The sequence below is a fragment of the Lactuca saligna genome, chromosome 7 (assembly GCF_052625555.1).
Source record: "Lactuca saligna cultivar CGN05327 chromosome 7, ASM5262555v1, whole genome shotgun sequence".
NCBI lineage: Eukaryota > Viridiplantae > Streptophyta > Magnoliopsida > Asterales > Asteraceae > Lactuca > Lactuca saligna.
Window position 1 is genome coordinate 129139486 of NC_136423.1, and position 16619 is coordinate 129156104.

Genomic DNA, 16619 nt, shown 5'->3' on the forward strand with positions numbered 1-16619 from the left:
CATGTGTAGTTAACTTTAATAACCCTTATAGTAAATTTACAAATCAATCAATTTGCTTTTTGCTTTTTGACCCATTTGGTATTTAACGGTTTTGTTACCAAAAAGAATGAACTCATTGTTTTTACAAATTCAACACAATGGTTGTTAAAGTTAACTGCATAGTGACCAAAACTAACACGAAATTGTGCAGTACACGACCTAAACTGCAAAAAAAAAAAAAAAATCATTTATGAATACACTTGATAGACAAAACCGCACAAATGGTCCCTGTGGTTTGCTGAAAATTGCCACTTTAGTTCAAAAATGTTTGGACTAGCACCAGAGGTCCAAACTTTTCATTTTGTTGCGAGTTTGGTCCAATTTGGTTTGAACTTTTTTATAAAGACGATTTTGCCCCTGATTATTTAATATTTTAATTTTTGTTTTATTACAATAATTAAAAAGAATTAAAAGAAAAGAAAAAAGAACATACTCTGTCTTTGTCTCTCTCTCTCTTTCTTTCTTTCTCTCTCTCTCTCTCTCTCTCTCTCTCTCTCTCTCTTTCTTTCTCTCTCTCTCTCTCTCTCTCTCTCTCCAAAGCAGACGAGCACCAGAGGTTATACAACCTTGTGATCGATCGACACTCCCCGGAAATCCCCTTCTAGCCTCGCCTCTCATACCTCTCTCTCGAACCAACCGTCACACCCGCTTCTTCTTCTTCTTCTTCTTCTTCTTCTTCTTCTTCTTCTCCTGTCGAGCAAAACCCACCGAGGACCTCGTCTTCTTTATTGTTGTTGCTCGTGGCACCTCATCGGGACCCCCAAATGAACCTTGTTTTCGATTCCTCTTCCTGTTTCAAACCAACACCGGAGGCGTGTGGTCTACTTTCGTTCTCTTCTAACAATCGCTCGGGGATGAAAAGGCCAAATCGGAGACCAAATTTGCAGAGATTGGCACTCTACCTGTGTGTGTCTAGGGTTTTTTTATTGGGGGTGATAGAAGGTTAGAGAAGGAAGATTCTAATGCTAAAACGACTTCATCTTTGTTCGAAGCAATCCCGATGATCTCGATTCTCAAATCGCCTCTCTCTACAACTTCTTTACGAACCCTTCTCAGATCTTACACCGATGAAGGTTTGGCGCTAAACTCGACTGATGTCCTTCTAGTTTTTTGAAACCCTAGCTATTCAGATCTGTTGTGGTGTTTGTGTGTGTATGTGTGTTTAATCTCTCGTTTGTCTTGTTCGAGTTTGTGTGTGTGTTTAATTTGTATGTGTGTGTGTTTGTGTTGTATCTGTTGAAAAATCGATGGATGTTTGTGTTGATCTGTGTTTGCTCATCAGATTTCATTTTTATGTGTGTGTGTTCATTTGATCTGATTTTGTGTGTGTGTTCATCTGATTTCATTTAGGTGGAGATGGATATGACAAATTGTGGTTGTGGCAGGCGGTCGTCAAACAATGGTGGTGGAGGACGACGGTCGAATTGTGGAAGTGGCGGAAGATATTCTTCAGCATTCTTGAGGAAGAAGAAGAAGATGGGTGAGAGAGAGAAAGAGAGAGAGAGAGAGAGGGGGAGAGATAATATTTTCTTTTTTCTTTTAATTTTAATTCTTTTTAATTGTTGTAATAAAAGAAAATTAAAAATATTAAATAATCAAGGGCAAAATCATCTTTATAAAAAATTTCAAACAAAATCGGACCAAATTCGCAACAAAATGAAAAGTTTGGACCTCTGGTGCTAGTCCAAACATTTTTGGACCAAAGTGACAATTTTCAGCAAACCACAGGGACCATTTGTGCAGTTTTGTCCACTTGATAAAAATTACATAACGTAGGATAGTTTTCATATATGCTTCCTCTCAATCCTTTTGTGTTCACCAACTGGTTACAATATCATTCCCTGCATAATTACATAAACTTAGTCAACATCTTTTAGGATTGTTCTTTGATAGCTATTTTCACATTAGCATACTTTTGATGGTTTGATATGAATATTTGATGGTTTTGGTTGACTTAAAAATGAAAATTTGTATCTAGTATTTTTGGGATGTTACAACCGTTATGTGTTATGTTTGACGAAGTGTACCAGATTTACTCTAAAGTTGGATCATTTTGAAAGTTTGATATGAGTTTTCGTCATGTGTAGTTAACTTTAATAACCCTTATAGTAAATTTACAAATCAACCAATTTGCTTTTTGCTTTTTGACCCATGTGGTATTTAACGGTTTTGTTACCAAAAAGACTGAACTCATTGTTTTTACAAATTCAACACAATGGTTGTTAAAGTTAACTACATAGTGACCAAAACTAACACGGAATTATGCAGTACACGACCTAAACTGCAAAAAAAAAAAAAAATCATTTATGAATACACTTGATAAAAATTACATACCGTAGGATAGTTTTCATATATGCTTCCTCTCAATCCTTTTGTGTTCACCAACTGATTACAATATCATTCCCTGCATAATTACATAATCTTAGTCAACATCTTTTAGTTAAAAAATACGAAATGTAAAGTGGAATGAAGCATTTAGACCAATGATTATCAAATGTGGATAAGAGCTTTTCACCTTCTGGTCACGTAAGCATATCTAGCCTTTCACCTTCCACCTCAACCTAGAGAAAAAAAATAAAGTCAAGAAGACTTAGCAATAATATTCTTACTAGGTTCTTTATATAACAACTAACAATAAAGGTATGTGAGATATTCTCAAGAGTACATCAACATAAAACTAAACAATTATTTGTAAGGAGTAAAACCAATAACAATTCTAAAGTAGTGAAAAATCAACCCATAAATCAGAATAAGAACCCTATTTCTTAGTTTATCTAGAATTATGAAGGCAAATACCATTCCATCGAATTACCCTTTCCAACTTACATGAGTTTTTCCAACGGCAACAAAGTGATCAAGTTAACAACATGGCTGGTAAACCTTTTAAAATGACCATTATATCCTTGGACCTAAAATTTAACAGTTAGGTTCTCAACTTAGGCAACACAAGGACTTAAACCATTAGGAAAATTCAAAATAAGGACTAAATTTCTTAAGATTATCAAGCTCCAAAGGCATTTTTCCTGTTAACTTCATAAGTAAGCAAATTCGCTATAAAGAGAAAATCCATGACTTATATTTCATAAGTAAGAAAATTCCTTGCACACAATAGGCAACCCATTAAAAAGTCCATTAACCTTACCTTGGTTCTGTACATATAAAAGTCAAGGTGAAATTAAGAGAAACAATTTCAATAAAACGTTTTAATTAAATAATGCTCATTAACTTTAATTTCATGGTAGATTTATACCGGAAAAGCTTTGTGAGCAAGATGATAATGAACGAACCTAAAAAGTTAACAACAAAACCCCTAGAATTGATGAACAAATTTACTAAAAAAACGTAAACCTTACCTAAATCCGAATGTGTCACGCACAATGCGTTGGCTCCACCCAGAGGTTAACACATGTCACTCCTCTGTTCATCCACGTCACCCAAATCTCAGCGAATCCGATCGTCAGACGTGCGCGTCACGCGTGACACACGCTCAGTTTCCTTGATCTTGTAAATTACGTATCTTCCACACACGGACTTCGTTTTCGATGTTCTTTATATATTTATGTAGCTATCGATTAATACTACAACTTTCCTTTATGTTATATTGACTAATTTTGACTTTATTTTTCCTCCGTATTTTATACCATAAATGATTTCGCAACAATCATATCTTACTCGTACGAATTCTGTTTTTGACATTTTTTATTTCCTCGGTTTTATAACAAGGAGTACTTTGATTATCCTTCACGTAGTTTTTGCTAAAACTCAACCGAGTTTTCTTTAACTTTTCACACGCTTATTTTTATAGTCTTTTGAATGATTTGACTGATATTTCTTATACACTTGAATAAGAAATTTCACATATTTTCTATAGTTTGATAAATATTACATATTAAATTTATTGTATTTTCCATTTGCTATGCTTTGCGATTTGCGATGGCGATGATTTATGCAATTATCACATACAATGAGCCATCACTCCCCTCTTACTCCTTTGTCGTGATCATGGTGCCTCACCTTCTCCTCATGTCCAATCCCAAATAGAGTTTCTCCATCCACATCTTCAATTCATTGTATCGTGTATGAGCCATTTGAATATGTTTCTTAGAAAATGATGAAGAAATGAAAGAAGCGATGAAAAGGCTACAACCTTGTACTCATTTTGAGTTTTTGACCACCTCACACTAAAATTTTTAATGACTTTTGTTTTCTTGGCAAAAAAGCCCCTTAATGTTTTATCATGTACACTGTCGACCCTCCGTAGCAATTTCAACATTTTGTCAAATTTAAACCCTTTTACTTTTAGAAGTTTATTATTAAAAAGGATAAATTTGGAAAGGCTCTACTAATTAAACCCTGGTGGCGTCTAAAACCCTGGGTTTTCCGAGAGCGTGGGGCGATCAGCGATGGCCATAGAGAGGAATTTGATCGAAGAAGAAGGATGCCTCCATCGTTTCTACAAAATTGTTCTCGGTTGGGACTATCTCCGCCTCCTCAAAGAATCATCGGTAAGTTCTCTCGTCAGCTTTAATTTCGTACGATCAATATGCAAAATTTTCATACTCATTTGATTCGATTTTGAGCAGAAAAAGAACAAAAATGCTGCTAATGAAAAGGATTTGGGTCTGAAACAAGTTAAGGACACTTATAAAGATGTCGATGATTACCTTGCCACATTTGAGCCTCTCTTATTTGAAGAAGTTAAAGCTCAAATCGTACAAGGCAAAGATGAGGAAGAAGGTTTGTTGTTCGATCTTATTCTAGTTATGATCCGAGTGTCACCATAGCATTATAACGATGTAGTTTCATTAGAATGCAGTCGAACTAGTTTCTGTTTCTACATTTGATTTATGATGTTAACCTTTTTCAAAAAGTTCGGATATTAGTTAAATTAGCTGTACCAAACCTTTAATTTTCCTCTAATAATCAATAAGTCTTCTGTTTTTCTTTCTGTTTTCAATATGTATTCATTCAAAGCCATGACATGTTTATGTGATTTTTTCCCTCTTTTAAAGAAACGGAGTGGAAGATGGGTATAGTAATTCAATGTCATGAAACCGGTGGATTTCATCTACCAGAGGTATTTGGTGAAGACTGGGGATCTGTATCACAGAATGACTTACTATTGCTGACAAAAAAGAAGGTAAGTATAGATTTGAAACTTAATTTGATCTTATACATTTGATTGGTTGTATTATATTGATTCAATTTTGCAGTTTGGAGATGATAAAGAACTTCCCACTACATATGCATTTGCATTAGTTGAGCATCGTCTACCAGACAAGATCAGACTCAGAATGCAATTAGATGGAGAACTAAAGCGAGTAGATAAAGATGAGTTTAACACTTCCAAAAGGCTGATAAACATGCGTTCTCTTATTGGGGAACAAAACAAACCCTGGAGCATAATGAAGGTACTTTTATAGTTTTATGCTTTCAAGAGATTTAATATGCTTACTAATTGTATATAAAATGTAGTTATCAGTTTCTTCTTTAATGACATATTTTGTTAAGTGCAGATTTGCAGTTTATCAACCATAGCTCGTGAATATGTTGCTCTGCGTTCAATTAGCTTCTTGCCATACAAGGATTTGATATTAACAGCTTCTGATAGTGTTCATGGTTCTGAAGATCAAGCTTGGAAAATTTCTAAGCCACTTATGGAGTTCATTCAAACTAATCATAACACAACACAGCTGGAAGCTATACGTGTGAGTTTTCAATACACCACTTGATTACTTTTCTCCCTTTTTTTCGGGATATTATTAGTTAACTCTTAACTATAAATTTGAATCCTGCAGGCAGGTCTTTCACGCAGAAAGTTTGTTCTTATTCAGGTTTGCTTTTTACCATTGATTTCCTTATTGAAGCATTGTGCTTTGAAAATGTTGACTCTTACTTTTTGTCCATTTAGGGCCCACCAGGAACAGGAAAAACACAAACAATTCTTGGGCTTCTTAGTGCCATATTACATGCAACTCCAGCTCGTATACATACCAAGTGAGTATCTAGGCCTCTTAGTAACTCTGTAAGAGATTGATTTCTTGAGGGTATTTATGGTATGTAATGTTATCTTCTTTTGTTAACACTGTCTTTATGCAGGGATAAAATAAGTGAAGTAAGACGTGGGCCAGATTTAGACATTCAAGACAAGTATGCTTTTCCATCGGTTATTTAGTATTTACATTATTCATTTTTACTTTTTGCATAATCACTTGAAAAGAAAAGTGAAATAAAATATGAAATTGTTGTAGATACAATCACTGGGCAAAAGCTTCACCATGGTTATCTGGTATTAATCCTAGAGATGCAAAGATGCCTAAAGATGGTGATGATGGTTTCTTTCCCACTACTGGTAATGATCTGGTAAGTTCTTTTTTTTTTTTTTTTTGTTTTCTTTTTTTCTTTTTCTTTTATATTAATATTATTTTCTTGTGTTTACACAGCAACCAGAAGTTGTGAATTCTAGCAGAAGATATCGTGTACGTGTTCTTGTGTGTGCTCCATCAAACTCTGCACTTGATGAGATTGTGCTACGACTCTTGAAAACTGGTATATAATTCCATTTCTGATTTTTTTTCTTATAAGTTATTGTACTTTGTAAAATCTGCCAATTTTAGCATTTTACTTTCAACCTTTTTCTTATTTTTAAAAAATCTACCTAATTATAGTAATGAAAGTTGCTTTGTATACGGATGACATTATATAATACATATCCCTCTTAAATTGCAGGAAATATCCAAATGACAGTTTTGATCCTTGTAGTTTTTATTTTGCATGATTTACAAATTTGGTCCCTTTAGTTTGTTCAGAGAAATGGTCTATGCATGAGAACAAATTATATAATGGTTCTTAAATATGACACAGTTACAGAAATTGTCCCTGTCTAATTATGTAATGGTCCTTAAGTATGAAAAAATTACAGAAATGGTCCCTGTTTAATAGTGAAGTTAAAGAAATGCTCCTTGTGTAAGACAAAGCTATAAAAATGGTCCTTATGTAATAGTGAAATTACAGAAATGGTCCATGCGTAAAAACAAATTAGTTTAATGGTTCTTAAATATAACACAATTATAGAAATGGTCCCTGTCTAATTATGTAATGGTCCTTAGGTATGAAAATTTACACAAATGGTCCCTGTGTAAAATAAATTATGGAATGGTCGTTTAAGTATGAAATTTTTTTACAGAAATGGTCTTTGTTTATTAGTGAAGTTACAGAAATGGTCCTTGTGTAAAATAAACTTACAGTAATGGTCCTTGTATATGTCAATGCCATAAAATAAAATTAGAGTAATGGTCCTTGTGTAAGACAAAGCTATAAAAACGGTCCCTATGTAATAGCCAAATTACAGAAATGGTACATGTGTAATAACAATATTACAGAAATGGTCCCTGTGTAAGACAACTAAAATTGTTCGAATTGACAAATTGTTTGTGATTATTTTCAGGCATACGTGATGAGAATGATCGTGAATATACTCCTAAAATTGTTAGAATTGGTCTCAAGGCACATCATTCTGTCAAAGCAGTATCTATGGATTATCTTGTATGTAATTCATTATTATTTTTATTAAACCTCTAAAAGAAATAAAAATATAATAATGATTTTAAATATTAATATGGGAGGTTTGATTTTTTTGCTTTTTAGGTGGAACAAAAACTTGCAGGCATGGATTTTCAAACTGCTGATAAACAGAAGCAAGGTGGTGCTGGAAGGGACAGAGACACAATGCGTGCTTCCATCATGGATGAGTCAGCAATCGTATGTATTTTTATTTTCTATCCCAAATCAGCATATTATTATTTATTAATAATTTTTTTTTTGGTTTTGGTTTTCCAGGTTTTTTCCACTCTTAGTTTCAGTGGTTCGAGTCTTTTCACAAAACTTAGTCGCGCTTTTGACATTGTTGTTATAGATGAAGCTGCTCAAGCAGTAAGATTATTGCTCTATTGTTTGCTTTTTCATGATTAATATTACTACTACTATTAATAATAATAATACTAATATAATATTTGAGAATATATTATTATTATTTTTCTACAGGTGGAACCAGCTACACTAGTCCCTTTAGCCAGTGGATGCAAACAAGTATTTTTGGTATGTACATTGTGCAAACAAGACTTCTTAGCATTGTACTTTCAACTACTTTCTTATTAAATCAATGTTATAATAATAAACAACTAAATAAAACTACATTGCTATTTTTTTTCAATTAACCCTATTCAGATACTCTTCCGTTTTGCTAGGTTGGTGATCCTGTTCAGTTGCCTGCCACTGTTATTTCTCCTGTTGCAGAGAAGTTCGGGTAATCAAATCATTAAAAAAAAATATTTAATTGTGATAACTCTTAGTTAATTAATTACCTTATTTTGTACAACAGTTATAGCATGAGCTTATTTAAAAGGTTTCAAAAGGCTGGATATCCAGTACAAATGCTCAAGACACAATACAGAATGCATCCCGAGGTCTAATTCTAACAATTCTTACAAATTTGTTAAAACGAATCTTTTTACTCAATATCACTGAAGTTAATTTTATGTCACACAGATAAGAAGCTTCCCTTCTAGTGAATTCTATGATGGAGAATTGGAAGATGGGGTGGATGTTAAAGACAGGACAAAGCGTGCATGGCATAAATACCGATGCTTTGGGCCGTTTTGTTTTTTTGATATTCATGAAGGAAAAGAAACACAGCCTTCAGGGAGTGGATCATGGGAGAATGTTGATGAGGTGGATTTTGTGTTGTTGATGTACCATAAATTGATCACTAGTTATCCAGAGCTGAAGTCAAGTGATCGGCTTGCTATTATATCGCCTTACAGACATCAAGTCAAGCTGTTTCGTAATAAATATAAGGAAACATTTGGTGTGGATTCGGAGAAATTTGTGGATATTAATACTGTTGATGGCTTCCAGGGAAGAGAAAAAGATGTTGCCATATTTTCATGTGTTAGGGCCAATAAAGAGAGAGGGATTGGATTTGTCGCTGATTTTAGAAGAATGAATGTTGGTATTACCAGAGCAAGGGCTTCTGTTCTGGTATGCTTTTGTTACTTGGGCTTGGGCCCCATTTTCGTTTATTACATATGACAGGTTGTACTGTGTTTGACATGCATCGGATTGGGACTCACACAGATGCCAACAGGTGACAAAAATTGTAACTTTTTGCCCCACTCAACAAGGTGGGATATGGACTCGCACTCGGTCTCACGTATGTGCAAAAGACATAAATGCCCTTCTCATCCTTGTCATCAATAATAGACCTAGAAAATTTTCCTTTTTTCATCCGGTGTTGTGTCACAAATGCAGCCTTACGGCTGCATTTGTTACATTGGACAGGACTAAAAAAGTTTATTTTTTCTAGGTCTATTTTTTTGATGACGAGGATTGAAGGGCATTTACGTCTTTTGCACACACGTGAGACCGAGTGCGAATCCATGTCCCACCTTGTTTCGCTTTTTGAGTGGGACAAAAAGTTACAATTTCAGTCACCTGTTGACATCTGTGTCAGTTTTTGTCCAATGCATGTCTAATACAGCACAACCTGTGTTGTCCTGTGGAAAAAAAAACGAAAAGAGGCCTAGGGTTTCTACAGTCCAACTTTGTTAATTGTAGCTCTGGTTTTTATTTTGTTTTTTTAACTGACTGATGTTTTGGTTATGTTAGGTGGTCGGGTCGGCCGAAGCACTAAAACAAGACAAGCACTGGAAAAATCTGATTGCAAGTGCAGAGGAGAGAAATTGTCTCTTTAAGGTTGGTTTTTGACTTTTTTCTTATTGCTATTATTTTTTTTCCAGATTTCCAAGAAATGAAGATTTTCTCATTAAATTGTTTTGTGTTTAGGTTTCTAAGCCATACACAGAGTTCTTGACTGAAGCTAGCTTGGAATCCATGTTAAAAGTGGAGGCTGTAGCAGAGGGAACAGGGTTAGATGACATGGAAAATGATGCACTATATGATCCAATTGAACCTGATCAAGGTTTACTAGATGATGATTATGGGGATGATGCTGGTGGAGGGGATGATGATGGTGGTGGCATGGATGACTAACAACTAAAATGATATTATATTTAATTGTGATTTTTTTTGGGTGCATGAATCGATTATCATATCACCCCATTATATGCTATTTTATCCCAAGTTACATAAATAGTGTTAGATAAGATATTTACGAGTCTTGGTATTGAATCTGGAAAAGGAAAAAAGCGAGACTGAAATTATATAATAGAGAAAATAGGCCCACTGTAAATTCCAAGTTACAGAAATGCTTCCAGAAATTTGCTTCGTTTTTGTTTTTAACCACGAATAACACTAGCACGTCAAAAATAGAAATCGACCCTTTAGAACTAAAGTGTTATAGTTTGCGTTAGTTGAGGACAAATGTTTAGTTGAAATTATACGATTGGTCATTTATGGTTTGCCAAAACATGCATGGTGAGGACAAATGTTTGAAAAATCTCATGATAATAATATCTTGTTAACTAGCAAGCTTTTTAAAAAAACTCATCTATTGAGTACTTTTTTGTCATGAAATAACTACTAAAAAAAACTCTTAAAAATCATGGAGAAACTTGAACAAATTCGGCGAAGATTCCTATGGGGCAGGGATGAAAGTAACAAGAAGATCCATTGGGTTGCATGGGACAAAGTCGTTGCTCCCAAAACTGAAGGTGGACTAGGAGTGGGATTTATTTGTACGTTGAATATAAGCCTACTAGTCAAATGGTGGTGGCGTCTAAAATATGAAAAAAGACTCGCTTTGGGTGAAAGTCATAAAAGGAATTCATAACCTAAGCAATAAACCTCATGATTACCTGTCAAGCAAGAAAATAGGGGTGTATGGAACAATATTGCAGAATGCAGGAAAGAACTCATGAAATTTGGACTTGGAATTGATGATGTGTTCAAACTACATGTAAAATCAGGTAAGAATACTTTATTCTCACACGATAAATGGCTAGGACCAACTACATTTAGAGAAAAATATCCATCTCTCCTTGATCTTGAATCCAGGAAGAAATGCACAATTTGACGGGCATTGGAAATCGCAAGTGGAAGACGAAGGAGATGTCAACAATGTAAATAACCTAATAAGAGATCTATCGGATGTGCGGTTGGGTAAAGGTGAAGATCAATGGAAATATATTGTCGATATTACCAGCCTCTTCATGGTAGGCACACTAAAAAAGGAACTCGATCAACTCTTATACCCAAATCGTGTACTTCCATGGTTTAGATGGAATAAAGTGTCCCCGATCAAAGTAAATTGTTTTATTTCGAGAGCAATACAGAAGAAGATCCTATCCGTGGTGGCTTTGAGAAACATGGGCGTTGATATTGAACATGATAATTGTGGGGCTTGTATTAACGACATTGAATGTTCAGATCATATTCTCATATTGTGCCCTTTCGCCTGCGAGGTCAGGAAACAAGTTTTCAAATGGTGTGACATACAATAGGAGAACTTTGTATCTGTAACTGATTTACTTAGTTTCGTAGCAAATTGTGGCAGATGTCCTAAGAAATGGAAGAGATTCATCTCCATTTGTCATGGCCTAATTTGGAATTTATGGAAAAATTGGAACGACCGGGTGTTCAATAGGGTATTCGTAAATCCAACATTGAGTTTAGGGACGTCTTTGGTGTTCTTTTGGTTGAAGTGCAAGGTAAGGGTGGAATTTGCGGCTGGAATGATTGGGTTTCTTCTCCTTTTAAGTTTAATTCCCCTGTATCTCAAATCATGTAATTGTTTTACTTTCTTGTTATTCTTGTTTTGTACTTTTGGGCCCTCGCTAGTTACTTGCTAGTTCGGGGTTTTTTTTTTTAAATATAAATTGCCGTTTCCCAAAAAAAAAAAAAATCTATTGTCGATGCTTTAATGTTGGAGCTCATTTATGAAAACATTGTCTTTACTTTGTGGATGTGTGACTATCTACCCTTCTACCTCTTTGTTACCCTATTCTTATTGTACTTGAGTTTTGTTGATAAATTTGTTATTTTTCATCATCTAAAAATTTATAAACCAGAGATTTGTCAAACATACAATCAGTTTTTATTGAACTCCAACTAAAACAGAAAACATATGCTCATATAAGACTTTCTTCCAAACAAATATGTTTCATTTAGACAAATACTTATCGAAAAAAATAGAACAAGTCCCTAGTGACTAGTCTTGTACCAAAATAATTCTTATTTAAAATGCTTTTAGTAATTTCATGTCGTTTGTTAGTGCAGTTTCCACCAATTAATCACAGAAAAATCAAACACGAGGTCTACTGGAAATATAGCAATTTCATCAGAACAAAAAAATATTTTTATTGAAGAATGATTTTCAGTAGGATTCAGAAGAAGCATATCCTAATTCAAAGAAAATATGAAGCATACACTAATAGCAGTAAAAATTACCAGATGTTTTAGCCTTATTTCTGTGCACAAATCATGTCAGATGCGATATAGAGTTTTCGCGCATGGATTGCAGCATTCTTCGGATCAACACCGTTATCAGCCAGCCAACAGTCGACGGTCTCATCATCCGCCGGAGTAAATTTCTGTAGACGGTTACTGGTCTGTTCGGTAGCCGGTGAAAGGTCGTCGTCAGCGACAGCAGAAGTCAACTCTAATAGCTTTGCTCTTGACACGTGTTCCTCAAGATACGTGGAATCACTCGGCGACTGATTAGGGCTAGCAATTCCGTCGGTCGTTGGGGATAAATCGGAAGAAGAATCGGAAGGAGGAGACTGCACGTCCTCCGGAAACTGAAACGTGAGATTTCCGATTGGATTATAATCAAGGGGAGGAGGAAGGTCCTGTGTGGAGGAGCTAGGAGGTGACAATTCAGCGTCCGGCGATTGCAAACTCATGTTACCGGAGAGATCCGACAACGATGCGGCTGTCACATTCGGAAGCGAACTTCGCGTATGAGGTCTGAACTCGAGAATGCCATCTAATCCATGTACAGCAATGTCTCTACCGTAGAACATACCAGGAACAACGATATCAACACCTCCGACTGTAATCAACGATCTCGGATCCCGGCGCTGCTCGACGAGGATATTCTGACCAGGCATGAGCGTAGGAATGTAATTCTCACCAGGCGGAAGGCTTAACAGATCGGAGATCGACATACGGCGGGGGACAACGTGGTATCGGAGGGCCTCAACGTAATTTGACGCCGCCATGGTCATGTCAATAGCAAACAGAGCGGAATTGATCGGCGCAAATAAGGTAAAGTTGCCGTTGGATTTGATATCGTAGTGGATGTCGGAAGTGGCGATGGCGTTGGCGAAGAGATGGTAGCCTCTGCCTCTCAATACACCAAACACGACGTTAAGTTCGCCTTCACGGACGGCGCTAACGATGGCGATGTTGATGATGGCTATTGGTATGATAAGGAGAGGGATGATCAAGAAGGTTGAGATGCCGGAAGTAGATGATGCCATTGTTGCCGGAGGAGAAAGAGAACACTGTTCGCGAGATGATTGATTTTGGCGGGATATTCCTTTTCTGTTGCAACTGAACTTACTGAAGTCCAAAAGTCGGTGTGAATGACATGTTATTTACAATACCTGTCATTGGTTGTACCTGGTTTCTAAAACCTAATAAAATCATACACTACATCATAATCTAGAGAAATGAATATAAAAAAAAGTTTGCCAATAAATTTAATTTATTATGTAAAAACGTAATGAATACAAGATTTATGTGTTTTGACATGTTATTACAAGTTTATAAGTTATTAAACAGAATCCTGTGTTTCTGAAAAACCGGATAAGATTTTGGGTGAGTATCATGAAGTAGAAGCTAGATAATCTCTCGAGTGTAAATGCAAAATGAACATAACACCAGAGATGTCATCGAAATGAATTTCAATCAACAACAAACCCAGATATCCTCAATGGAGCAAAGTGGATGGTTGTATACGGTCTGATTTTAGGCAATTTTTTTTATTATGTGATATATGTATTATATATTTATTTAAAAATAAAAAGCTTATAATAATGATAAAGATATTTTTTTTTGGATTGTCCAGGAAGTTTGAGGATATTTAAATCCATACGACCGGCCCTACGAAATATCCTCAAATTTAACATCCCAATCAAATTTAAATTAAATTTAATGATATTTGTCACCATCTAAAATAAAAAGTATGATGATATTTAATTTCTTTTTTTCCCAAAAATTTGAAAGTTAGAAAATATCATTATAGACTTTGGTCATAAAACATAAACAAGTTTAAGTTCACTTTAGGTACACGAGCGTTTAATCATGATATCTTCACGAAAATTTAAATAAACCATACATATCATGACATTCTAAAGATCCAATAAGTTAACCAAATCTTAAACTTCATTTGCGAGTACATGTCAAAATAACACATTAGGCTTGAAAAGCTTAATGAGTAATACTAGTATCCAAATATGGTTTGAAATTGGGTAATAACGATATCCCAATTCCCAAGTCATGATTCCCCATCTGTAAAATCTTTTCATAAATATTTAAACCATCTCCCAAAGAAATTTGCAACAAGATATGAGTTTAAATGTAAATGAAATTATACTTAATGCTATACCCAACCTAAGTTCTTTACTCTTAATGAAGTCCCTCACGTTCTAGTCTTCATTGTCAATTAAGCTCATATCTAGCTTACAAAGAGGAAAACTTTTCCTATTGTGTAGATAAGCCGGTGTCTACCTTATAAAAGGGAATATGTTTTCTTTGTCTAGCTCATAATAATCCTACATTCTATCTTATGAGGGAAAATGTTTCATTTATCAAGTAAGCTTCATGGCCGTTCCAAACAAATTTTAGGCTTATAGCAAGAGAAAAAAATGGACCCTTAACATACACAAATGTCATCAAGTTTGTTATAATAACTTAATAATTAAAAGAAAATTATTTGTATTATCTTCTAAATATCATAATTTTCATAAAATATTTAAACCCCTTTAAAAGATGGTCCTAAACAGTCGTCCCTATCGCCAACCCTTTGGGACAGGCTTGGTAAACCTATACCTAACTTACAGTAAGTCTATATCTAGCTTATGAATAGGTGAAGTGTCTCTTTATCTAATAAACTCATGTCTAGCTTACAATAAGCATATATCTAGATTATAAAGATGAATTTGGTCCTTTGTCACACACTATCAAATCATATTTGGAATGCACATTAAGGATGCACAAACCAATTTCAAAATCAAGTTCAAAGAATTTTCCAAAGCAAGTTCAAAATTGAGCTAAACTGTAGTCAATGATAGATCGAACTCATGTTCCAAGGTTATGGCAAAAAATAATCCTTGTATACACTTTAGGGTAAATAACACAAAAGACACTCACTTTACGCCAAAATTCTAATTTGACATTGTTTTTTTTGTCTCAAATTTGATACTGTGTTTTTCAATTTACTACAATTCTGACCACTTGACCAATTAACCAGGTAACATGCTGACGTAACATGCTAGCATGATATGATGACGTGTCAAAATTGATTTTTTTTCCACAAAAAACACTAAGTTTTCATTTTTTTCGATTTTGACACTAAGTTTAATTTTTTCTTTCAATTTTGATACTGTTTTTTTTTTTTTGGTTCAAAATCGAACATCATTTATCAAATTTTATTCAATGTTGACAATTTTCTATTTGAAACCGTATAAATAACTTTTTTTATTACATTTTAAACCTATAAATATATATATATATATATATATATATATATATATATATATATATATATATATATATATATATATATATATATATATATATATATAGAAGTAAGTTAATGCGAAAATATAAATATCCTGCGAAAACGCGAAAACAGCTTTTATCTTATGAAAATTAGATACATGTACTATAAAAAAATAATTTTATTAGCAATAAATTAAAGATAGTAAGTTTACATTAGATGGTGTTATGATAATATAGATTTAAAGACGGTTTTTATAATTATATTTTTTTCACGTCCTTAATCATTTTTAAATTCATGTTTTCATAATAAAAATGTTAAAAATCATACTTTGCTAATATGAAATAGTCTATCATCTATCATCGATTATCATCATGTATTTCAAAGTTTGGATGAATTATTTTCCAAAATATAATGTTGAGGTGACATAATATCATATGGTTTTCTTGTTTTCGCGTTTTCGCAAATTATTTGCATTTTCGCATGAACCCTCCCCTATATATATATATACATATATTTTCATTTAAACCGTATAAATATATATTTTTTTATTGAACAAAATTGGAAAAAATGATGTTCGATTTGGAACAAAAAAACATAATGTCAAAATTGAAAGAAAAAAAATAAAATTAGTGTCAAAATCGAAAAAAATAAAAACTTAGTATTTTTTGTGAGAAAAAAAATTCAATTTTGACATGTCAACATATCATGTCAGCATGCCACGTCATTAAAACTGGCACGTCATCATGTCACGTCAGCATGTAACCTGGTTAACCGATCAAGTGGTCAGAATTGTAACAAATTAGAAAATACAGTGTCAAATTTGAGACAAAAAAAATACAATGTCAAATTAGAATTTTGGTGTAAAGTAAGTGTCTTTTGTGCTATTTACCCATTT

The 16619-nt window shown here is 34.0% G+C and overlaps 2 protein-coding genes across 2 annotated transcripts; one reads left to right on the top strand and one right to left on the bottom strand.

The window, feature by feature from the left end:
• The first annotated feature begins 4375 nt into the window (after positions 1 to 4375).
• Positions 4376 to 10323, top strand: MAA3 (P-loop containing nucleoside triphosphate hydrolases superfamily protein). The gene is made up of 19 exons (XM_078964925.1): positions 4376 to 4544; positions 4623 to 4776; positions 5052 to 5179; positions 5253 to 5450; positions 5556 to 5747; positions 5838 to 5873; positions 5951 to 6036; positions 6139 to 6189; positions 6291 to 6402; positions 6483 to 6588; positions 7487 to 7584; positions 7687 to 7800; positions 7879 to 7971; positions 8083 to 8136; positions 8286 to 8344; positions 8420 to 8504; positions 8587 to 9078; positions 9706 to 9792; positions 9883 to 10323. The coding sequence occupies exons 1-19, from the start codon at positions 4443 to 4445 to the stop codon at positions 10087 to 10089; spliced, it is 2454 nt and encodes an 817-aa protein (XP_078821051.1). The 5' UTR covers positions 4376 to 4442; the 3' UTR covers positions 10090 to 10323.
• A 2058-nt stretch (positions 10324 to 12381) lies between these two features.
• Positions 12382 to 13623, bottom strand: LOC145005972 (uncharacterized). The gene has a single exon (XM_078965070.1). It carries the CDS (start codon positions 13476 to 13478, stop codon positions 12459 to 12461), a length of 1020 nt encoding a protein of 339 aa, XP_078821196.1. The 5' UTR covers positions 13479 to 13623; the 3' UTR covers positions 12382 to 12458.
• Positions 13624 to 16619: the final 2996 nt, after the last annotated feature.